Genomic DNA, 22839 nt, shown 5'->3' with positions numbered 1-22839 from the left:
CCTGACTTCCTGAGGAGGCAGAGCTGATGAAATTGTGCTGTAGGAGGCCTGAAGCTTTTGATCTGATGTTCGGCTTCAACAAATTTCACTTGTGGAGTTTCTGCACTTTGGGGGAGGTTGCAGGTTATAGAAATGAATTAGTGCATCTGCTAAAGGAAGAGGAGTATTAGTCATATTTAAAACCAAGACTAAGTCAGATTCCTCCACATTGGCTGCAGCTGAATTTTGCAAGATTTCTGATCTCCTCGTTCTGGCTGTGCAGGTGTTTCCTTTTCAAGCCTGTCACCTGCAAAGACTTCTCTGAGACAGTGATTTCTTCATGACAGAAAAGCAATGTAGAGAAACCTCTTTGCTACCCCAAGATCATTATTTTCTTGATTACCCTCTTGTATTCTGCTGAGGTTCCATTACATCTGCAGGTCAAATGTAACCTGACTGCAGCACTGATCACGTAGAGCAATAAATATAGTACAGAGCTTTAGTGTGAACTTCATGCCCATCCTTGGTTTCTTTGTGTAAGACTGTGTATTATACAGACAATATAAAGCATAACATAGTTTTCATATATAGAAATTACTTTTCCAGCACATACTAATGTGCCTTTCATAACCTCCTAATCAGGTTATGTTTTCTCCTAAACTTAGTTCCTCTTTATGACCAACAGTTGAGTTGACTTCATTTTTGGTTCCAATTTTCATTCTGTTCAGTGTGTGTATATATATGTATACACAAGAAGATAGTCCTTTATTAATCTTTTGAGCAGAACACTTTTCATTCGTGCAGCAAAAGTCCTGTCTCTGAATGTTCATTATCAGCACCTGATGTGCTGCCTGGAGCACAATATCCTAATAACTGGAGTTTAAGAAAAAAAAAGGCCATTTATTAAAGTTACAGTGTTTCATTTCTGTGCATGTTCTGATTCGGAATTATTCAAGCATTTGACTGCTCCTACACACAGAAACTTAGGTCTCCCATGCATTTTTGCACCCCAAAGTGTTCTCTGGTTTCCTTTGTCTCCCACACTACGTCAGAGTATTCAAATGCACTGTGCAGTCCCAGTAGCATGTGGCACATTACAAGAAAATTTGAGACAGTTTCTCAGTTAAATGCATTTTATTTTGACCTATTTCCTTCCACTTGAGTCTCCCATTTGGTCTCTTCATAGCCAATATTCTGTTTTATGGAAAGGTTTTAAAGTTTTCCTGAAGGAGATGAGTAAAAGGTAAAGTACCCAAGACAACCTAAATTTATATTATTCCTTTTGCCATTATTATTAAAAATAGGAAAGAAGAAGAAGTGTTGGGGAAAATACAGGGAATGCTGATGCAATTATACCTACATGTGCAAAGCTACGTGCTTGCTTTTACTCTTGAAATTTAGACCTCTGCTTTCCTTCTACAGACTGGGACAGTTCGTTTCAGTTCCATTTTGCAACTACTGACATACATGTTCATTCCTAAATTCACTTCATATGCTTCCAAATCCTTGGGACAACATTCAGTTTAGGCACACCAAGAAAAACCTGGAGTGATTCCACCGACCTAAATGTAATTACTCAGTGCTGAATTAAAGGCACAGGTGTGTAACTTAAGACCCATGTGTCTGGAGTAACAAGGAGAGATCAAAATCTCAGCTTTTGTCATTAAATTCAATGTTTCTAGACCTTAATCCAAGACACATTTGTAGAGAGAGGTGATAGCTTCTTTTTAGAGGCATTATTATTATTAAACACTGTTTTCTTGGACTGCTCACGTTTTCTCCCAGCTCACCCTCTAACACTAATCTGTGACTAAATATTAAAAAAAAAGTGAGCTGTGAATGGTTTTAAGCTGAGACAAGATTGTCACTGCTAATGGCTTGGTCAGAGAGAGAGAGTATTTGTTTCAGCATGTAAATCTCTTTCCTGCAACATAAAGCTGCTGATTCTGGAGTTTAGGAGGCCAGCATGTCCAGAGCTGCTCTAGTCCCTGGGCTGATGAGCTCTCCCAGCTGGGTAAAGCTCTGTCAGGAGCCAGTTTGTAGTGAATTGACTGCAGGCAGAAAATAGAAAAGCTCATAGGAAACATGAGCCTGACTCAGGAGCTATTTCTGTTCAGGTGACATTCTAATCCAAGCGTGGGGTGAATCACTACAGCAAAAATTGATTGGACCCCATATCTAACGAGTATTGACAAATATGAAGAAGTTTGTTCTGAGTTAGTAATATAAGGGGTCTTTTATATAGATGGTGCATTACAACAGGGGGATTCAGGGCTTTGTCAGACTGTCTATAAAAATTAAAAAAATACACGTTTGTAAGATTTCAGAAGAAAAGGTACAGTTTCTCTTCCCTGCATGTGGCAATTTGCTGAATAATGCATCATTTTGTCAACTCTTATACAGCAATATATATATATTTCTTTTCCTTCTGGAGTAGCTGCGATTCATCCTGTTCGATGGAGGGAATTCATCCCGTTTCCGAGGCCAACGGGAGGAGCGAGCGGGCGGCCATGTTGTGCGGGGGGCGGGGAGGGAGGAGCCGAGATGGCGGCGGCTCCCTCACACGCCCGGCACAAGATGGCCGGGGAGCAGCGGCAGCTCCCGCACGGCTCCCGGGCGCGCTGCCCGCCGCTCGCTCGGGGGACACCCGGCCGGCGCCCCGGGTGCAGCGCTCGAGGGCCGAGTCGGGCCCGGCACTCTGGGGGCGAGCGGGGCTGCCGAGAGGGGCTGGGACGGGCGGGCAGCAATGGCGCCGGGGCTGCGAGCGCTGCCTGCGCCGCTCCCTCGCCGGGCGGGCGCGGGGCCGCCCTTGGCCGCGGGAAGGGCGAGCATCGGAGCAGCGCCCCGTCCTCGGGGCCCCCGGTGCCGGCCAGCGGGCTGCTGTTCGCCAGGTAAGTGCCGCGCTCCTCCTTGTCCTTTGTCCTTGGGAGGGAAAACAAAATGTCCTCGGAGCCGGGAGGGGAAGGGGGCGCTGCCTCTGCCGGCCCCCCCTCCCAGCCCTCGCCGCTCGCTGAGGGGACCCGCGGGAACTCTCGGGGACCCCCGGCCGTGTCCTGCCCGTGGCGGGTGAGGGGGAGCGGCGGGACCGGGGGAGCCCCGGTGCCCCTCGGCGGCTGCGGCGCTGCCGTCCCGGCCCTGCAGCACCCGCGGGGGCCGCACGGCCCGGCCCCGATGCAGCACCGAGGGGGCAGCGGCGGGTTTTGGGTCCCCGGTGCGGCCCCGGGCACAGGGGGGGCACTACGGGAAGCAAAGGTAGTTACTTAACTATGAGTTACAGGATAAGGAAACGGATGAGTTTGTGTGTTACGTGGAAAGCTTTTAAAAACGTTTCTTGGGTGTCAGGTTTGGTTTTAGTGTTCAGTTGATGCGTTTTTCAGAGACTTGACATCCAGAGCAATGTGCTCTTGAGGGTTTCCACCTTCACTTGAACAAAGTGTGATTGTTTTGCAATTGCCCACGAAAGCTGAGAAGGAAGAAGTTGAAAAATGTCAGCAATTGTGTTGCCCTGTAAAGAGGAAAACTGAGACCTTTTGAATTTCAGTCAAGGAAACCATTTCTTAAATGACTCTTGTGCCAAGAGCAAGCTGGTGGGAATAGACAGCAGGGAGTTCAAATCACCTGGTTTAGAGGTTGTGAGATGGGATTTGGTGCTCAGGGGTTGATACCCCTGTGCTAGCAAATGCCTGTTTGCTGTCCCTGTGCCTGTGTTCCCCTGAGGGCAGAAACTGGCAGCAGGGTGGCTGCAGGAATGCCCAGCAGTCTGGCTTGCCTGCACTGGCAGCTGCCTGGCCACAATCACCAGGCAGCAAGAGCCCCCAGGACAATGTGCTGGTTTGCCTTCAGGTAGCACATTCTCCCTCTGGAACAGGGCTGCGTGGCTGTGTGCAGGCAGAAGCAGGCAGATTCTCTGGGCTTGTTGAAAGGAGGATGACTTGGTTCAGGTGTTCTATCTCCATACTGCTGGTGCCTGACCTTCCTTCCCAGCAGGCACTGCCCTACTGCCTCTGGCCGAGCTGCTTTGCCCAGGCAGAGGGATCCAAGTTCACCCTTGTGTAGCCTGTGCTTGTACCTCCAGAGCTAAAAGTCCTTTGGGAAAGTGGTCAAGGAAGGCTGTCACCAGGGCACACCCAGGTCTCCTCCTGTTTGCACAAGTGGCAAAATCACCATTTTGTGTCTTTCCTGCAGGTTACTCAGCTGGTGAAGGTCACCATGGACAGCTCACCTTATTTCAAGTTGGTCGGCCCCAATGGTGTGTGCCATCAGATCCCACCGGGCTCATTTTGCACTATAAACATCCTTTTCATCCCTGAGGGGAGCAAGGTGAGTTGGGAGGAACGTTCTCTCTAAAGCCAGGGCGTTTGTTGCACGCTGGTTATAGCCCAGCCCATGCTGTGAGGTCGGCTCTGGGCTGGGGGCAGGCAGCCTGGAGCTGGTCACACCTTGGCACAGCGTGGTGCTGCCAGGCCCTGCAGCTGGGCCTAGAGGGCTGTGCTTTCCCTCCGTGCCTGTTCTTGAACGTTCACAAGGGAAGAGGCAGATGGAACAGCAGGGAAATGACAGGGAGGGGTGTTGAGGTTTAGCCATCTCTAGGTTCAGTGGAAGGGATTTAAATATGGAAAATACCAGAGGAACAAAAAGATGATCCAGAGAGCTTTATTCTTTCCCATTGGAATGGAGCAAAACTGATGCTTTTTCACATGCTCTGTTCTCCAGCCTTTATTAGTATGAATTAGTGGTCATTTTGGGGGTGGAAGAGGAAAATTCATGCCCACAAAGGGTCATAGAAAACAGCCCTTTTTCTTCTGCCATGAGGATGGCACTCAATGCCCTCAATGCTGTGCCAGTTACTTTTCCTGCAGGATCATTTCCACCAGCTTGTCTGCAGCAGTGAAAGGGAAAAGGTCTCTGTGCCAATCCGAGCCATTGGTGCCCGCCCAGTCTTGGACTTCCCTGCCCAGCTGGACTTCTCGTCGTGTCCAGTCAACCACAGCACCCAGAAGACTCTGCTGGTTCACAACACCGGGAACCTGGAAGCCTGTTACAGCCTCAGCACTGAGAGGTAAAGCAGCTCATCTGTCTTAGTGCAAAACACCTTTGGGTGATGGCAGAGTTGGGAAAGAGCATCCCAAAGGAACCAGAGCATCCGAGCTGCTGCACTGCAGCCACAGCTGGAAAGGGGCAGGACATGTGGGGTCTGCTGTTGCTTCTAGTGTTTTAAGCAGGATGCAAGCCCTGAGCTTTGTCTCTCCCAGATTTCCTGGGGACTGCTGGAACACGTTAGTGGTTGGTCTGCACCCTCCTGAGCACCATCACCTTCTGAAATGGCTACCTCCCACTGTCAGCCAATAAACCCACTGGGCAGAAGCACCTCTCACCTGAGCTATCCCAAAGCACTAAAGCACTGATTTTTGTGTCTTTCAGGCAAGAGCTGTTTACCTGGTGACAAAGCCAAATTGCTCCTGTTAAATCCAAGCTGCACCAACACATTTGCCTAATGATTTCCCTTGTTTCTCTGGTGGGCCAGGCAAACAGTTACCAGCCTGGATGACGCTCCAGAATCCCAGACTGCATTGCTGGGGAATACACAGAAACCTCCTGTTCAGCTCCCTTGATGTGCTGCTCTTAATGGCACTTCATTTAGCTGGGATTGAATCCTTCAGGCTGTAAACAGGACCCTCCTTTTGGGTACTGTGTCCATGTCACTGTATTGCTCCAATTTGCAGTTGCACTCCTTCAGAGTTTTCATTGTTCCTTTTCTTCCAGCAGCTTTCATTGAAATGTGATAAAAGGTGCCCTTTCTTAGGCTAAACCAGGATGTTTACAAGGGGAAAAACAACCCCAAACAACCACACTGCAAATTAAACTCATTATTCTCTGGTCTTCAAGGAAGACTTTATTCTCCTTCTTGATTCCTAGGCTGTAATCTCACAGGACAGGGAGTGCCCTGCCATTTGAGGTTTATAGGGAACCAGAAAAGAGACATTCCCCAGGCAGTCAGTGTCATGCAAATAGCTCTTAACCCTCTCTGTGCTCTTCCCAAACCATTCTCTGCTGGGATTGCTGGCAGTCAGACCCTTGAGCCTCCATGCAGAGTATGGGGGAGATGAGTTCATTTCATCCAACAGGATTTTCTGAGGGCTGCATCTCCTCCAAAGAGAGTCAGTAGCTGTTTCTGATGCTGTGTGTTCTGTCTGTCTTCTGCTGACTGTGGTTGCTTTGCTCCTCGCTTGCACAAGTCAGCTGAAGTGAACTAGACTGCAAGTATCGTCCCCAAACCTCCCCCAAGAGTCCTGATGTCTCTCTTGGTCTTGCAGCCCTTTCACTGCCAGCCCAGCCACGGGAACCCTCGATGTTGGTGAAGCCAAGCAAGTGACAGTGGAATATCACCCGCTGGAGACCGGGCACCATTGCACATCCCTGGCAGTGCACTGCGACAGAGGTGAGTGCTGGGCACTGCACGGGGCACTCACCCCGCGTCCTTCCCAACAGCAGAGCCCTTTCTAAGCAGAATAACGTTAGACTTGCTCTGCAAACTACTTGTAGAACTGTTCCTTTCAAAGCCTCCGTGTGTTTCAGTGCTCACAAGTGAGCAGAGAAGGGGCCAAGGCTGAGTCTGCCCCTGTCCTGGATGTGCTGTGTTGCTGTGTGCTGGTCCATCCCTGGGGGGACCCTGGTGCCAGCATGGTGTCCTCCATCCTGCACCCCCACCCCAGTCCTCTACCAGCACTCCCCACTGTCCCAGCCACCTGAATTCCCCCTCCAGCAGCACCGCCCCGTCCCAGCTTCACCGCAACGAAAAGTGCAAACTAGTTAGTGTTTAGGGGGTTGATAAAGTGGATAAAGCCCTCAAACAGGGATGAGATTTTTGGAATCCTGTTTTGCTGGGAGTTGCTGAGTGGAGGAAGGAGGAACCTTGATTCTCCACTGCAGTGTGGATGTGCAGGGCTGAAGTTGTGTTCCTGGACAGTGCTGTCTGTGACGTGTGAGCTTTCCATCCAACTCTCTCCAATGCCATGTGTCTTTTGCTCACCTCTGTCCCCTAAGCTGCTTCTCTGTTGTCTTGCCACAGACCCCTTTTCTATGTTGTCCTTTACACATACATGTCATTTCTGTCTAAGAACATTTTCAGGTCCTCGGGTTCCTGTTGGATGACAAACCGTGACAAATTGTCCCTTATTCCCATTTCCCAGGCCATTCATGCTCTCCAAACCTCTCCCACCTGTCTCCCATTTGATTTCTGGGTTGAGGAACCCCATTCAGTCTTCGTGTAAAAGCTGCTCTGTACTTTTAGTCTGTCTCTCTGCCCTTCTTTCTTTCAGTTCAAATGTTTCAGCTTGGTGTTTGAGATCAGAATGATATCAAATATTTCTAGACTGATGTGGCCATGGGTTTGGACAGGGAGCGGGATTGGGAGAGGCAGGAGCCCCGTGGGGTGCCTTCAGGAGCCCCTGGGCTGTGACTGAGTGGGGCTCCTTAGAGTCACCCGAATGAATTTGATGCAGAATTGCCTGGGATCTGAGTGGGTCACCTGAGCACACCTGACAAATCTCACTGTAAATACTGTCACCTGGGGACAAATCTCTACAAACCCACCCAGAAATCAGGTGCTTAAGGTGGTGTCCAGGACATCCTCACACTGTACCCACGGAGCTGTTGGGATTTGATAAATGTACTGATCCATGGAATTACTTATCCAGCTAAAAGCTGGACACTTTCTTCTGTTACCTGTGGTTTGCTCTGCTCCTTGTAATTCCATCAGCAAGGGAGCTGAGCAAAGACTCCTCTTTACTTTTTTCCAGGTGAAGATACCCACACCAGACTTCTTGGAAAAGCTAAGGACTTCAACATTGGGCTGGACAAGTACTCTCTGGAACTTGTCAAGCCACAGAACCACGACCATCCACAACAGAAGTAACATCACAGCCCGATTCCAGTGGAAGGCTTTTGCTACTGAGGCAGAGGAGTATCCACAGAAGATCAGGTTGGTCTGAAAGATGCAGTGACATGCACTGCCCAAGGGTAAAACTAACCTATGGCCTCAGGGGGTGCTTGTGCTTTTGAGTGCTTTAGGGTGTTAGGAACAAGTAGGTGTTCCTGCAGAGTTTGCAGGGCAGTCACAGCTCGCAGTAAGAAGCGACAGAGTTGTTCAGTTCTCAGCTCCGGAGAGGGGCAGTTTGCCCAGAGACAGGGGGACCAACCAGCAGCACGGGAGGATCATGTGGCCCTGTCCTCCCTTTTGAGGTGCTGTGGCCTCCACCTTGAACAACGTCAGTGACCTCCAGAGCCACCGAATCAGCACATAATGGGGGACACACAGTAGGCCTGCTGGGAAGCCTGTAACTCCAGAGTATCCCAGCCAATGGAGAAATGGGGAGGGACCTGTGCTCCGGGCAAAGGAGATAAAAGAAGCTGCAACCTCCACTGAGATGAGAGACCTCCCTGAGGTCTGTTCAGTGAACTCTCCCTTTTATTAGAGTAAAGGTTTATTTTTTCAGTTAGCTCCTCTGTCTCCTGGCCATTTATGCGAGTTACTTCTGTACAGTCCCTCATCAGCATGGGAGGCAAGAGTGGCAGTGGTTTTGCCATTCCACATACTCAGGTCTTGGTTCAGTGGTTGTCAGGGGTCCACTCTGGGGGTCTTCCGAGGCGAGTGCCCCCTAAATCGGTCGTCCTATTTGTGACCCCGCTTCTTGCACTCGGGCAGGTATTCCCTTGTTATATAACACAAGGCAGTGGAAGGTGGGGGTGCAGAGTATCAGGGCCTTCTGGCACGTCATGGGGAAATTACTGTCTGTTGATGGAGGTTGAGCAGAGGGTTGCCACCTCAGTGGCTGGATGCCCTCCTCATGCCCAGCACTGCAGGTCAGCCCTGGAGAAACATTTCCGAATGCGCTGCACAAGGAGCCAGCCATAGCCAGTATTTTTGGGGCAGGGAGCCAGCCATAGCCAGTATTTTTGGGGCAGGGAGCCAGCCATAGCCAGTATTTTTGGGGCAGGGAGCCAGCCATAGCCAGTATTTTTGGGGCAGGGAGCCAGCCATAGCCAGTATTTTTGGGGCAGGGAGCCAGCCATAGCCAGTATTTTTGGGGCAGGGAGCCAGCCATAGCCAGTATTTTTGGGGCAGGGAGCCAGCCATAGCCAGTATTTTTGGGGCAGGGAGCCAGCCATAGCCAGTATTTTTGGGGCAGGGAGCCAGGCATAGCCAGTATTTTTGGGGCAGGGAGCCAGCCATAGCCAGTATTTTTGGGGCAGGGAGCCAGCCATAGCCAGTATTTTTGGGGCAGGGAGCCAGCCATAGCCAGTATTTTTGGGGCAGGGAGCCAGCCATAGCCAGTAGTTTTGGGGCAGGGAGCCAACCATAGCCAGTAGTTTTGGGGCAGGGAGCCAGCCATAGCCAATATTTTTGGGGCAGGGAGCCAGCCATAGCCAGTATTTTTGGGGCAGGGAGCCAGCCATAGCCAATATTTTTGGGGCAGGGAGCCAGCCATAGCCAATATTTTTGGGGCAGGGAGCCAGCCATAGCCAATATTTTTGGGGCAGGGAGCCAGCCATAGCCAATATTTTTGGGGCAGGGAGCCAGCCATAGCCAGTATTTTTGGGGCAGGGAGCCAGCCATAGCCAGTAGTTTTGGGGCAGGGAGCCAGGCATAGCCAGTATTTTTGGGGCAGGGAGCCAGCCATAGCCAGTATTTTTGGGGCAGGGAGCCAGCCATAGCCAGTATTTTTGGGGCAGGGAGCCAGCCATAGCCAGTATTTTTGGGGCAGGGAGCCAGCCATAGCCAGTAGTTTTGGGGCAGGGAGCCAACCATAGCCAGTAGTTTTGGGGCAGGGAGCCAGCCATAGCCAATATTTTTGGGGCAGGGAGCCAGCCATAGCCAATATTTTTGGGGCAGGGAGCCAGCCATAGCCAATATTTTTGGGGCAGGGAGCCAGCCATAGCCAATATTTTTGGGGCAGGGAGCCAGCCATAGCCAATATTTTTGGGGCAGGGAGCCAGCCATAGCCAGTATTTTTGGGGCAGGGAGCCAGCCATAGCCAGTAGTTTTGGTGCCGGTGACAGTGTTTGTCCAAGGCTCTGTCTGTGTGCAGCTGGTAATATCCATGACTGTACTTCCTTTATAACTGTGTTTGAATTTGGCTGGGTGAGGGTGCTGTCCTGTTTATACTCCACTGCCTCAATTTGCTCCCTATGGAACCTTCTACTTGTCCCCCCAGTTGCCACCTGCAGGTTCTTCACGGCCAGGGGACTGGAGTCTGAGGGGGGAACAGTGATCTGCCAGCTGGGAAGCAGCTGTTCCTTTCTCATCTCTTGGTTGTGATCTTAAAACACTGGAATGATTTCTGCTGCAGCTACCAAGTAACGGAGCAATTAACTGTGCCAAAGGTCTGCAGAGAAGGCCAAAAGGAGGAAAACAAGAAGGTGGTTCAAGGCTAGATGTGCCCCTCTCAGGGCCTCTGTTTTCATGCCTACAAAACCTTTAATGTCACTGAAGAGGTGCCATGCCTGAATTCATCAGTTGGCTTTGAAAGTGCTCTGGGATGCTCTGGTGGAAGACAGTGTAGGGAACAGGGCACACAGGGTTAGCTTATCCCTGCAGGTCCAGAAGGGAAGAAGCCAAGAGTGATGCTGGTAACCTGCAGCTGAGAGCCAGCTTCTTCTCCCCTTGCCAGGGAAGCCCTGCAGGCAGTGGGGGGGGCTCCTTGATCTTTATCTGTCTCCCCCAAGCAGCTCTGTGGTAGGAAGAGTCAGTTGAGGTCACTGGTGGGTTCTCCCTCAGTTTTGGCAGTGGCTCTGAGCCAGGAGGTTCTCTTGAGGGCTGCTGGCTTTTAAAACCTCTCCTGAGCTTGTAAGTGTGGAGTAAAAGCACCTGCCCTGCGAGTGAACGACGAGTGATCCTCTGAGCCCTTTGGGAGCCCGTGGCTTGAGCTCAGCCCCTTGCTGGGGAGCTGCTGCTGCTCCTCCCCGAGCGCTTTGCTGCTTCTGCACTTACACTCAGCTCTGCAAATCAGCGGCTTATTAAATGACCTGCTGCCTTTGTTTCTCCCTGTGGCTGCAGGCTGTGTCACAATCTGTCTCGGCCACCCCAGGAGGTAGCAAAGGCTCTTGTGATGAAGCGCTATGAGGAGCTGGACCTTTACGACCGCGAGTTGGAGAAGGAGACAGCAAAGATTGAAGCAGACCCCATGCTCTTCTCAGATGATGTTTTCACCATTGAGCCCTTGGTAAGTAATAGCTGAGAACCTCCTCCTCCTCCACCCCCTCCCTGAATGAGGTCACTCGGCAGATCCCCACCTCAGCTGTCTCGATGTGCCCTGAGAGAAGACATGGGGTTTCTGGCCAGGCTGGAGAGCATGTTGCAAAAAGCATTGCTACCCTGTGGGCTCCTGGCAGGCAGCAGGAACCTGCCTAAAGCTGAGCTCTGCTGCAAGGGCTCGACGTCAAGGGAGCTTGGTGCGTGTCCTTGCAGTGTCCAGAGGGGTCAGTTACTGTAGGAAGGGGCACAGCTTACACGTGATGTGTGGGGCTTCCCAGAGGGTGTTGGAGCACTGTCAGTTCACAGACTGACCTGAAGCGAAAAGGAGGCCAAATTCAGCCCAAGGTCATGGAAATGCCAAGCCCTCCCTGGAACCAGGACTTACAGCATGTCTGAGTCTGCCTTCCAGTGTCATCTGGGAGCCTGGACACAAGACTTGGAAATGGACTTTTTGAGCTCTATTGCACACAGGGACAGAAAATCTTTTTCTGTTTCTGCAAGCAAACCCCCATGTCCTTCCATCAACCAGAGCCCTGATTATGAGTATTGGCACAGCGTGAGATGAGGAATCCCTGCTGTCTGCGCAGTGCAAAATCCTTCCTCGTCTTGGAGTAAACCCTACAATAATCCCAGCCTCTGCTTTCTTTTAAAAAAAGTGAAACTAAGTTTTTTCTTTCCAAGGAAGGGGATCATGTTCTCTTCTTGGTGACTCCTATAGCCCATCTAAGGCCAAGAGCCACCAGTGTCAGCACAAGAGCAGTTTCACACCACTGTAGCTGACAGCAGCACGATGTGACCAAGCGCTTGTGTCAGAGCAGTAGGAATATTGTAGCGTGGGGGCTGATCAGCTGAGCATTAAGAGCATCCTGCGGTTGTGTTGAGCTGGTTTGGGAGTGTTGTTCACTCCTTGCTCTAAGTAAAGGCTTACAGATTGAAAAGAAGAAATGTGATACTGGAAGGTAAATGGTTTGCTGTCTCTTTCTGCTTTAGGAGGGAGAGGTTGGGCCACATTGTTCAGGTGGTTCTTTAAACCCAAGTTTTAGGTGTTCTTTAAGGTGAAATCAAGGTGTTCTTTAAACCCCGAGAAGCCCAAGTCTACAGAAAAGTGGCCTACTGTTCCATCTCAGGTACGGCTCCTTCTCCTCTTTCTCTTACCCACACACAGTGAGGGGGAGGTGCAAATACTCTTCCAGCCCACTGAGCTCCCGTGGAAGTGCTGGGAAGGGTCCAAGGTCATCAGGGCAGTGCTGGCTCATGTCCACTGTCCCTGCAGCTTCCTGGTGGTCTCCCATGCAAGGCCAGGGCTCAGGACACTGTTCCCAGAACAATCCAAGCAGTGCATGGATAAGCTCTCATGCCACGGGTTTGCCAGTATTTCCTCAAAGGCCAAAGAGCTACACAGCAGAACAGCTTTAGGGCACAGGCACTAAGCCCCTCTAGAGCACTGACCTCCAGGATGGCTCCTCATTCCATGGATCCATCATCAGGCAGTAGGAGCTGAGGTAGAAATGTGCTCCCTGAGCCCGGATCACCTCCCACTGCCCAGACAACAGCAGACCAGAGGTGGCTGAGCCCTGCTGAGCCCAGGCTGTCTGCAGAAGGACCACCCCTGGCCAGCACCTGCTTCTCTCCCTGTGTGGGAATTGTCACCTTCTGGCTCTCAGGCTGAAGTGTGTCCAGGTGGTGGCCACTGGGCTTGCTGTGCTCAGCTTCCAGGAGTGCTGTCAAGTCCTTTTCTGGGAGCAGTTATCATTACCCCCCACCCCGAGGTGGTGGCTTTGCTGTGCCCGCACAGGGGAGGGAACACTCACAGAGCACAGCGTGGTTCAGGTTCCCCTGTCCTTCCTCTCTGTCTCTGCATGGTGCTGCTTAGTGTTTTTCACCTTAAAGTGGGAGATGGCTGCCAGGTTTCCATCCAGGGAATACTCTGGGTTTGCCCATCTACGAGAAAGAGGTGGGAGGCCCATGGTCCTCCAGCAGCCAGGCTCCTGTTCTGGAGGGTGCTGCAATCCCCTAACCCAGCCACCCTGTTGCCTTCCTTCCTGCTCCAAGCTGATAGATACAAATGTCATGAAACAGCTTTTTATTTAGACAGTAATTGTGCAGGGATAACTCAACAAATGCCATCTACAGTAATTACTCAGGGCTCACGCTAACAAACTCTCTTCTTGCCCACCAACTGCTGTCGTTAGAGCTGTGGAAGGAAAGCATGGATTTAAAAAGTTGCTCCCAAGGCATTCCTTGTGATGTGTGAAACTGTGCATCTCTGTTTGTTGACATGGTCAGATGAGAATCGTGTTCCAAGCCAGTCACCGAGCACGGGGACATTCTGTCAACAAGATGCTGAGTGTCAGAAAGCAGCAGAAGCTGAAGGCTTTGGCAACAAAGCCCTGTGCTGTTGGGCCACTGCCCCCCAATTTAGTTGGAAGCCAGGCAGCAATGTCCAACTCTTTGCAAGCTTTGTCCCTTCACTGAATGGGTTTCAAAGCTCCTCCAAGTGTGTGAGAAGGAAATCACAGAATCATAGAATGATAAGGGGTTGGAATGGCCCTTAAAGATCACCTAATCCCCAACCCCCCTGCCATGGGCAGGGACACCTTCCACTAGCCCAGGTTGCTCAGAGCCCCGTCCAACCTGACCTTGAACACTGCCAGGGACAGGGCAGCCACAACCTCCCTGGGCAACCTGTGCTAGGCTCTCACCACCCTCCCAGGGAAGAATTTCTTTTGTATATCTAACCTAAATGTCCTATCACTGCAGAAATCATGTTTTAAACTTGGCATCGCTTTTTCAGGGTGCAAACCGGTGGCTAAAAGGGAAACAAGCCCGAGGGGGGTGGGTTAGAAATTGGAAGGAGCTGGTCTCACCCATCTCAGAGTCAGGGACTAGCACTGAGGCAGCCTGGAAAAAGCAGGATAAGAGAGTAAGAATTACTCTACTGAAATGGAAATCTCTCCCCAGGCCGTGAGACCAGGCTGCCCCTGCACCTCACAGGGGAAGGCCTCGAGCCCTGCCTCCAACTCAGCTCTGAGGAACTGGACATGGGGAAAGTTTTGGTCGGAGAAGCCTACAGCTACGAGGTGAGCAGCAGGGGCTGGGGTGGATCCTGATGGCTCCTGGGGCAGAGGGGAGCCTGGTGGACCTGTGGAATTTCTGGCAACTTGGGCAGTTGTGAGCAGGGAATATTTGACATACTAGTCAAATCTGGGAGGGTTCACAGAATCTGGATCCTTTTCCGGGGCCTGAAAGGTGTTGTCTGAAGGCCCAATTCCTGCTTTTTGACAACCTCCCTTGGAGATCAGCTGGGATGCTTTCTGCAAAACAACCCCTCAACACATGAAAGCAACACTGGATCAAAAAGCTGAAGTGTTCAGAGGCTTCTGTTCCAGCCTCAGACTCAAGGCACCTTTGTGCTCGGGCTGTTCAAGAGCAGCTGGAACAAACTGGCTGCGTTTGAGCTTGAGTCCACTGCAAGAGAGAGCAACTGAAAAAGGTGGAAAATGAGGCACTGCATCATGCCAGACACTTCCAAAAGCTTTGCCATGGCAGGAAAGGACACACTGAGTTGTTTTCTTACTAAAAGATTGTGCTCTCTCTGCATTTTTGATGCTGATACTTTAGTGTTTCTCACTATCAATATAGTAATTTCATTAGATGAGAAAAGGTGAATGAGTAGATGATACTGTTAGTGCTGTCCTAAGCAGGTACGCTGCAGGTAAACCTCAGCTCAGCATGGGATCCCCAAGTGCAATTTGTAACACAGGTAACACAGGAGAGGAGAGTAGTTTTCAAGTTTCAAGGCAGAGGTTGAATATGGGAATATTTGCAACAGCAGCTGCAAAGCTACAAAATGAGGGACATCCCTCTGCTTCTGCCTCAACTGTTCTGACAGGTTTTGCCAGGCTAACAACTGGGGAAAGAATTCCAAAGCAGATGGATAAGTCCATGGCAATGGCAGGGTTTCCCCATGGCTGTGTAGAGATGTGAGAGAGCAACTCTTTAGAATAGGTGGAGCTGCTGTGCACCTCACATTCATCCTTTCTTGACATGTCTGGCTGAGCAAGGTCTAAGAAACTATCAGATTAAAGGAAAAATACAAGAACCCAAATGATCTACCCTAGCAGAGCTGGTGAGAGCTTCTGAAGTTGGTGATAGCACCGTTCTGAGGTGTCTTCTGCACGCAGTAAACCGGTTGGCTGCCATGGAAGCTGAATGTGTGCTGCCCTTGGCAGGGCCGGGCACCCCTGGAGCAGCAGCAGCAGCTCTGTGGGGATTCATTACGTGGCTGCAACTGCCCCACGTTGCTCCTCGGGCCAGGTCTGAATGAACTTGGCGAGGCTGGCCAGGAGTGACCCGCTCCGTGTCCCTGGGATAACCCAGGAGTGACTCTGCTTATGTGAAGTTATCGCTGCTTTGCATGAAAACCCAAAGGCAGAACTTGTCCTGTTGTACTTTTTTGGCTTCTGCCACGTAGCAGCACATGGCATCTTCTGCCTTTCCAGGGGTTAATCGTTTCTTAGAAACAACTCAGCCTTCTGTAAGAAAGGAAGTTTGCTCATGTATTTCCATTTTGCTTTCTTGCTGCTGCAGGCAATGCTGGTTAACAAAGGAGCTATTGATGCTCCCTTTGAGCTCATCCCTCCAACCACAGCCCGTGGCTCCTGCTTCACCTTTCGGCCCCAGCAGGGCATCATTCCACCCAGTGGGCTCCAGCCTATCCAGATCTCCTTCAGTTCCACCACCCTGGGGGAGTTCAAGGAAGAATTCCATTTCAATGTGGCTGAATGCCCTAAGCCTGTGACCTTGACTATCAGGTGAGGAGGGCTCTGGGAGCTTGGTGGGCACGTCTGTAGCTGTCTCTGGGTAATCATCTCTCACCTGCCTCATTTGGTGGTGGAGCAGAGAAGAAAGGTGTTGCCCGAGGTCTTAGTCTTGGCTCTGATGTTGGCATCCCCTCAGTGTGGGGATGCCTTCTGCCCAGTGCAGGTACCCAGGAGCTGGAGTGACTCCTTCCTGCAGGGACCTCCCTCCGCCTTGGCCGTGGCAGGCAGTGGGAAGGCATTAGTTTTGGGCAGCTGCTGGTCTGGGATGTCCCCTCTGAGCGCCCAGCAAGGCCCCCAGGGCTTTGGAGATGGGCCAGCCTGGGTGACTCTGCAGCCAGAAGAAGTGGTTCTAAAGTCCTCTGTTAATGATCTGTGCCAAAGGGGCAGCAGCAGCCTCACATCATCCCTCGTGCCCAGGCACAGGCACAGGCTGTGCTCCCGGCTCCTGTGCAGGGAGTGCTCTGGGACCTCCTTTCCACAGCAGGAAGGGACTGGGGTGGGAGATGGGGAGCTCTGCAGCAGCAGGGACTGTCACAAGGACTTGGGCATCCTCCCATGGGCTGGTGCCATTGCAAAAGATAATCCTCGCCCAGCAATGGGGAAAAGGGGTGATGAAGGAGAGGCAAAGCTCTCTCCTCAGCACCACAGCAGCACGAGGGCTTGTCCCAGCTAGTCTGAACCACGGGCTGGCGGGGTAATGTGGTGGAGGCAGGAAAGCTGATGCTGGGAGCTCTGGAGCTTTGGAGGTGGCTGTGTCTGGGCTGCTGTTGGGAGGCACTGAATCAAGGTAGTAAAGAAACAAAAGGAATCTGCAGTCCATTTTACCAAGAACATCAGGGAAGTGGATAAAACATAACAAAAAGGTTATTACTTTGCAAGAGAAAAGTAGTGAGTCGGTCTTTTGCCTAAGGCAAGGGCACAGAGCCATCTCTGGGTGTGTGTACAGGGTCCTCCACGGGGCCAGCAGCACCTCGGGGGCATGCCCTGCCTGCCGTGGTGCCCTGAGCCCCATCAGCAGCTGTTGGCTGCCTCCTGTGCCCACGGACGCCGTGCTGAGCACAGGGTGCGGGGCTGGTTCGATGCCCACGGGGCTCTGACACCAGCTTTGACCCACCTGAGCCGGAAGGACGGCCAAAGGCTTTGCAGTTCCCTTTAACCAAGCCGTTGTCTCCTCTGTCCTCGTCCTCGCAGGGGCCACGTCACCGGACTGAGCCTGCATTTCAGCACAGGTGGCCTTGACTTCAATGACGTCTCCTTTGGTGAGTGTTCCCTGGGCTTGGAGGCAGCAGGAGAGATCTGTGCCTTGCCAAAACGGAGCACTTGAACAGAAGAGCATCTGTCACTCGTGCCCTTCCATGGCAGCCTGCAGGGTGTTAACTCCAGGGCTGCTGGTGGCATTTTGCCATCGTGAGATCCGAAAGGACCAAAGGAATAGAAAGTCAGTATTTTCTGGTGTCCCTCGTAGTCTCTTCTGCTCCAATCTCCCAGTCCTTGCCAGCAAAACGACTGTAAAAGTCCTCGTCCCAGGAGGGCCCAGGGGATGGGACTGCAGGAGAAGGGAGCTTAAGCCACGTACCTTTAGTGTGGGATGTTAATTAGTGCAGAGCAGGCTGTGGGCTGGTGTCCTGGCTCTGCAGGACATCCCCACCAGGTGTGGCTGTATCTCTGGCTTTCTGTTACGGGAAGCAAGTCTCAGAGCATAGTTTCATCCTACCAGGATATTCACACCAGAAGTCACGAGGTGCTTGGTGCCTACATGGCCATTTGTGTCATTTTCCTAGGCTTTCCTCAGACCTTGTCGTGCCACCTGATCAGCACCTCCGTGGTGCCCATCACCTTCCACCTTCGCATCCCTGGGGACGGCCAGGGACAGCCCAGCCTTAGGAGCTCTGATCAAGTGAAAGACAACGCTCACCCCTCCTGGGAAAAAGGCACACTGGCTCCATGTCAGGAGAAGCCAGTGGAGTTCACCATAACACCCAGCACAGGGACCATCCCTTCCCAGGGATCCCAGGAGATCAGGGTATGGGAGGAGTCTGGCCACACATGGGTCAGTAGGTGGGGCTGAAGCCTCACTGGGCTGTGGGAGGGCTTTAGTGCTGTCAGCTCTCAGCATGTGCAAGGGAGGGATCTGCAGTGGTGTGGGAGCTGGGTTACGTGGAATGTTCCTGAAGGAGCACCATTTTGTCTCCAAAACCATAAGGTGAGATCACATGGTCAACAGAAGTCATTCGTGTGTTGGTTTTGAGCGTGACTTCTTTGACTGAAAACAGGCAGAGGAAGGATGAGAACAGAAGGTGGCTGTTAGAGAGATGCCACTGTATAGAGCAGTTTGCTTTTCTTCCCAGTCTCGTTTCTCCTCTCCTGGGGAGCAGAATGAGTTGAGGTCACTGCAGGGATCCCCAGTGAGGAAAGAAAAAACTCAGCAGCCATGAACTGCCCAGCATCTGCAGGAGCACACCTTGCCCTCAGCTTCCTGCTGAAAAGCTGAACTCATTCTGTCCAAGTCAACACATTTCCTTTGCATTTATGTTATTGTAGTCAAATGAAAAAATGGGCCCCTAATTTGAAGGCGGTAGTGAGTAGAGCTTTAGTCTCATTATACATGATTATGTATAATGCTTTAATTTAGCCACCTCTGCCCTGACAGCTGCAAGGTGTGTTTAACAAATTCAGTCTTGCCAGAAGGCTTATGTTACTCCCAGAGACTGTGCTCTAGGCATGGGCCAGCAGAAGAATTAAGGCAAAATCCTCCCTTGCCTTACTGCGAAACAAGAACCGGAGGAGACCACACGTGGGTAATGAGCTTTTGGGAGAAGGGAAGTATTTGCTGCTCTTCTCTTCCACCAGGTCACGCTGTGTTCCAATGACGTGGGACAGTACGACTGTGATATGGTGCTGGACGTGGATGGTTTTGGCAAGGAGGTGTTGGCTCTGTGCCTCAAAGCCAGGTACCAGTGCTCTCCTTGCAGCTGCTCGTCCTTCCCCGTGCACCCACCACCAGCACAGTGCCTTGCTCGGGGTTTGCTGGCTGCAGCTCCAGGAGAAGGCTTGCTTAAGAAGCTGGTTCTGCCCAGCTAGGTAGGAGAAGAGCAGTGCTTGGAAAGCAGCCCGTGGTGAGAAGCACCCCTGCTCACAGCCAGGCATGGCTCTGGGCCTTTTTCTCTGGGGAACAGGAATGACATTATTTATTGGCCTGGCTTTTGCTGCTTGAGGTGTAAAAAATTCCCAAGCTCCTCCTGTCCTTCTTCCTGCAAGAGGTGGGCTTGTGCTGGGTTCCAACCACACTGCAGCATTGGTTTGGGACGCAGTGAGCAGCCTGCTGAGAGCTGGGGTCTGGCTCAGTTAACGAGGGCACATGGCAGTGGGAAAGGGGCTCACAGCAGGAGTGGGAGAGGAAAGTAGTCCTTGATGTGGTAGGTGGGCTCAGGTTTCCCTGCTTCCCTCTGGCTCTTTTGAGCATTAACATTCTCAGTTCTCAGACTTAATGCAGATGTTGTTGTTGCTGCAGCCAAATTCCCTCCTGTGGTCCTGCCCTGGGTGTCAGTTTAATGACAAGAGGGATGCAGTTCCCTGGTGCCGTTCCCTCTCCCAGGCAGAGCTGTCCAGTCAGTGCCTGGGCTGCAGTTTTGTAAGGCAAGTGCCAGTGGGGACAGACCTGGGACCTGTGGGGTGCAGCAGCAAGGGAGCTGTAGGAACTGGGAGGATGATCACCCACACCCTATAGGGGGTGGCTCGTGCCCCCAACACTGGCTGAGTTCTCTGGCAGGGCAACAGCACCCTGGGAGAGAAGGGAGTTGTTTTTCCTGAGACACTGGAGTCTTGTATTCCTTGAGCCTTGGTGAGCACTGACCTTCAGTAGGAAGGCTCCCCCAGAGCTCACGGCTCGCTGGGCCTGTTGGGGGAGTCCTTGCAAGCCTCCTTGGGCAAAGGAGGGGCTGAGGCTGCTGTGGGACAAGGCCCGTGCTCTGCCCGGGCACTTGGCAGCCTCTGCAGTGCTGAGTCTCAGGGTTTGCCCCTCCTTGACAAGACGTGTTTGAATGGAAAGACGTGAAAGGTGATTTATCTCTGGAGGGGTATTAAACATCTGTTGGACAGTGACAAATGTCTTATGCTCCATTCCATGCTCTGTGGGGTGAACACTCTCTGTTCTCTCAGTATCTCTCATTCCTTCGGGGTCATCTCTTTGCCCAGATGTGTCGTTCCTGAGCTGCGTTTGCTCTTCTCCACCCTCGACTGTGGACCGTGCTCTGCAAAGGTCCCTTGCCAGAAGACGCTGATCCTTGTGAACCCGAGCCCCCTTCCAGGATGCTACAGAGTTCTCCCTCAGGTTTGGCATCTCATCCCCCTCCTCCTCTCAAATACTATTGAGGGGTTTATTAGGGACAAATGGGGTTTTCATAAGACCTTGCTGGTTTCTAATCAGACTTAAAGGTGTGCTGAGAACAGGATTCTACCTGAATGTAAACTTTAGAAAGCAGTTAAATAGGAACCTACCTGAATATCAACTTCAGGAAGCATTTGAACCTCTTCAGGAAGCATTTTATATTCAAGTGTTTGGGGTGTTTTCTTGTGAGAGCTCTTAGAAGGTTGTGAAAAGCTGCTGCAAAGAGGCTGCCAGCACAGGAGTGGGTGTCTGTGGATGCAGCAGCTGTTGGACCCCCAGAGGATGCTGAGCCCCAACAATTCTTGCATCTTTTTTTGTGCCTTTCAGCTTTTTCCTGGGGATTTTTAGAAAATGTGTGTGAGTTGCCATTGTGGTAGATGTGAAGGAGTTTAAAGTTTCCGCAAAGGTCCCTCTGAAGTTGCGCTTGATTCCGTCCCTCTAGAGACAACAAGAGGCCACTGCTCTGTGGTACTCCAGCCCCAAGCCGTGTGGGATTATCCAAGGTCACGAGGCGGTGGAGATCCCCATTACAGTTGAAGTCCAGGCAGTGGGTGCTCCTTCCATCCCGGTGGATATCGCCGTGTTCGGGAAGGAGACATCCCCACTGGTGAGTGCGAGGGGAGACGTGTGCCTTTGTGCAGTTCCTCCTGGGGGGGTGGAGTGCACAGGGATTCTTTCAGGGAAAGCAGGGACTCGTCATATATGGCTGGTGTGGACAAGGACAGAAGGCAGTGGTGGCATAAGCAGTGTATGCTGGAAAAGAGGAAGAGCGGAGTCCTCCTAGGGGGGAATCTCAGCATATGGTTCATCTAAGCTGAAATCGAGGATCATTTTATTTCATTAGTCTTCCATTGAAAATGCTGGTAACTGTGGAAACACTTTTAAAATGTCATCTCTCTGAACACAAAGGGAGGATTCTGGGAACCTTCAGCTTTCTGTGTCAGAAAGGAAGGCTGATGTTTGAAAAGTGGTTGCAGGGATTTAAACTTAGAGTCAAGCAGATGGAAAGGATGATGTCAAATCCCCTGGGTGGCACCAAACATCTCAAGCCGGGCCATTGGCGTTGTGCATGTAAACCAGTCAGCAGGAAGGCCAGGCAGTGCAGGCTGTGCAGAGGAGCCTGACTTTTAACAAAACACTTGCTTGTAACTATCAGGCTGCTTCCCTTAAAGAGCAGGGTTTCTCCCCACCAGAATAACCAGCTGTTTAACTGCCAGACTGTTTTTAACTACAAATTTCTTGCAAAGCTTTTGCCTTTGGGCCAACAGTTTACAGTTTTTCTGAAAGTTTCCCAGACTTTAATCTTTTTTAATTTGGAAGGGAAGATGTCAAAAGTTTGCCTAACAGGCCAGCATTTTAACTGGAGTATCATATCTGTCCCTAGAGAAATGACTTGAGTGCGATTGAGCTGTTTAAGCTTTCTTAACTTTCCCTGTTGTGTGGGTTTGTTTTTTTTAAATCTCTCTTACCTGCTCCCTGGAACAGCAAATGCGTTTCATGTGCACTGGAAAGACGCCGCTTGTCTACGCAAGTGTGAATAAGATAAACTTGGGCGAGATCCAAGCAATACAGGAGACTTCCCAAACTCTCCAGCTGTGCAATCAGGATCTCATCCCTGCAGCCTTCAGAGCAGAGATCGTAAGTGTCTGTGGGGCTGTTTTCCAGGGAAACTCCCTGGTCAGCAGCAGCCCAGGACTTGGATTTTATATGTAAGGTTTCTGTATCACCCTGTGGGAGAGGGGAGACAAGAGATTCCATCCGAGGCAAGAGGAGCCTGGCTCTGCAGGTGGTTTTAGCTGGGACAACCTTCCGTGAAACAGTTTGCAGAGCTGTAGGAGCAGAAGCAAGTCTGGATTGTGGTTACAAGTTCTCCCTTTATTTTGGGGAAGGTATTTAGCGGTGCAGGTTGGGTTTTTGGAGCTCTGAGATGAAGAGGAGCCAGTGGCCCTTTGCTCCTGAGAGGGCAAGGATTTCCCCGTGGTTTCCTCATACCACCTACATTTGCTTTGTGCCAAAGTGCTGTTAATGGTAGAGACCAGAGTGTGAGGTCTGGCCTCAAGCTCTGGGTGGGGAGAGGAGTTTCCCCTTCCTGGGGCTCAGAGCAGCAGGGCTGTTGCACACAGACACAGCTGCAGGGATTGTGCACCTCTGGGGCCTGTGGCCTCCATAGCCTTGGGGGGAGGTTTGTTCTCCTCCGTGCTGAGTGGGCTGGACTGCTGGAGCTGATTGAAGCCAGCCCCGACACGGTGGGCGTGGTTGTGTCTGTGGATAAAGCAGCAGGCGGTGGGGGAGAGTCCAGGCTCAGCCTCCTGGGCCAAGGAGGAGGAGAGTGAGTTTTCCACTTGCTGCTTTCCCAGGTGTTTGGGGAGGAAATGTAACCTCCAAGTGAGGGATTT

At 51.5% G+C, this 22839-nt stretch overlaps 2 protein-coding genes across 2 annotated transcripts in view; both read left to right on the top strand.

The window, feature by feature from the left end:
- LOC127477585 (hydrocephalus-inducing protein homolog) overlaps positions 1–11265 on the top strand; it is a 74455-nt gene extending 63190 nt beyond the window's left edge. The window contains exon 6 of the transcript XR_007906988.1: positions 11036–11265. The gene's annotated coding sequence lies outside the window, so the exon portion shown is untranslated. The remainder of the gene's footprint in view (positions 1–11035) is intronic.
- The window catches only part of LOC127477584 (hydrocephalus-inducing protein homolog), a 91560-nt gene that overhangs the window by 56103 nt on the left and 12618 nt on the right, over positions 1–22839 (top strand). The window contains exons 5-11 of the mRNA XM_051802086.1: positions 15824–16047; positions 17248–17315; positions 17838–18079; positions 18907–19007; positions 20251–20386; positions 20886–21050; positions 21929–22081. Coding sequence (XP_051658046.1) covers positions 15824–16047; positions 17248–17315; positions 17838–18079; positions 18907–19007; positions 20251–20386; positions 20886–21050; positions 21929–22081 — 1089 coding nt within the window. The remainder of the gene's footprint in view (positions 1–15823; positions 16048–17247; positions 17316–17837; positions 18080–18906; positions 19008–20250; positions 20387–20885; positions 21051–21928; positions 22082–22839) is intronic.

The sequence above is a fragment of the Manacus candei genome, unplaced genomic scaffold, assembly GCF_025592945.1.
Source record: "Manacus candei isolate 608988 ecotype Guabito, Panama unplaced genomic scaffold, ASM2559294v1 h1tg000055l, whole genome shotgun sequence".
In the NCBI taxonomy this organism is placed as follows: domain Eukaryota; kingdom Metazoa; phylum Chordata; class Aves; order Passeriformes; family Pipridae; genus Manacus; species Manacus candei.
Note: the sequence above shows the minus strand (reverse complement) of the source record. Positions and strands in the feature narration are given on the sequence as shown.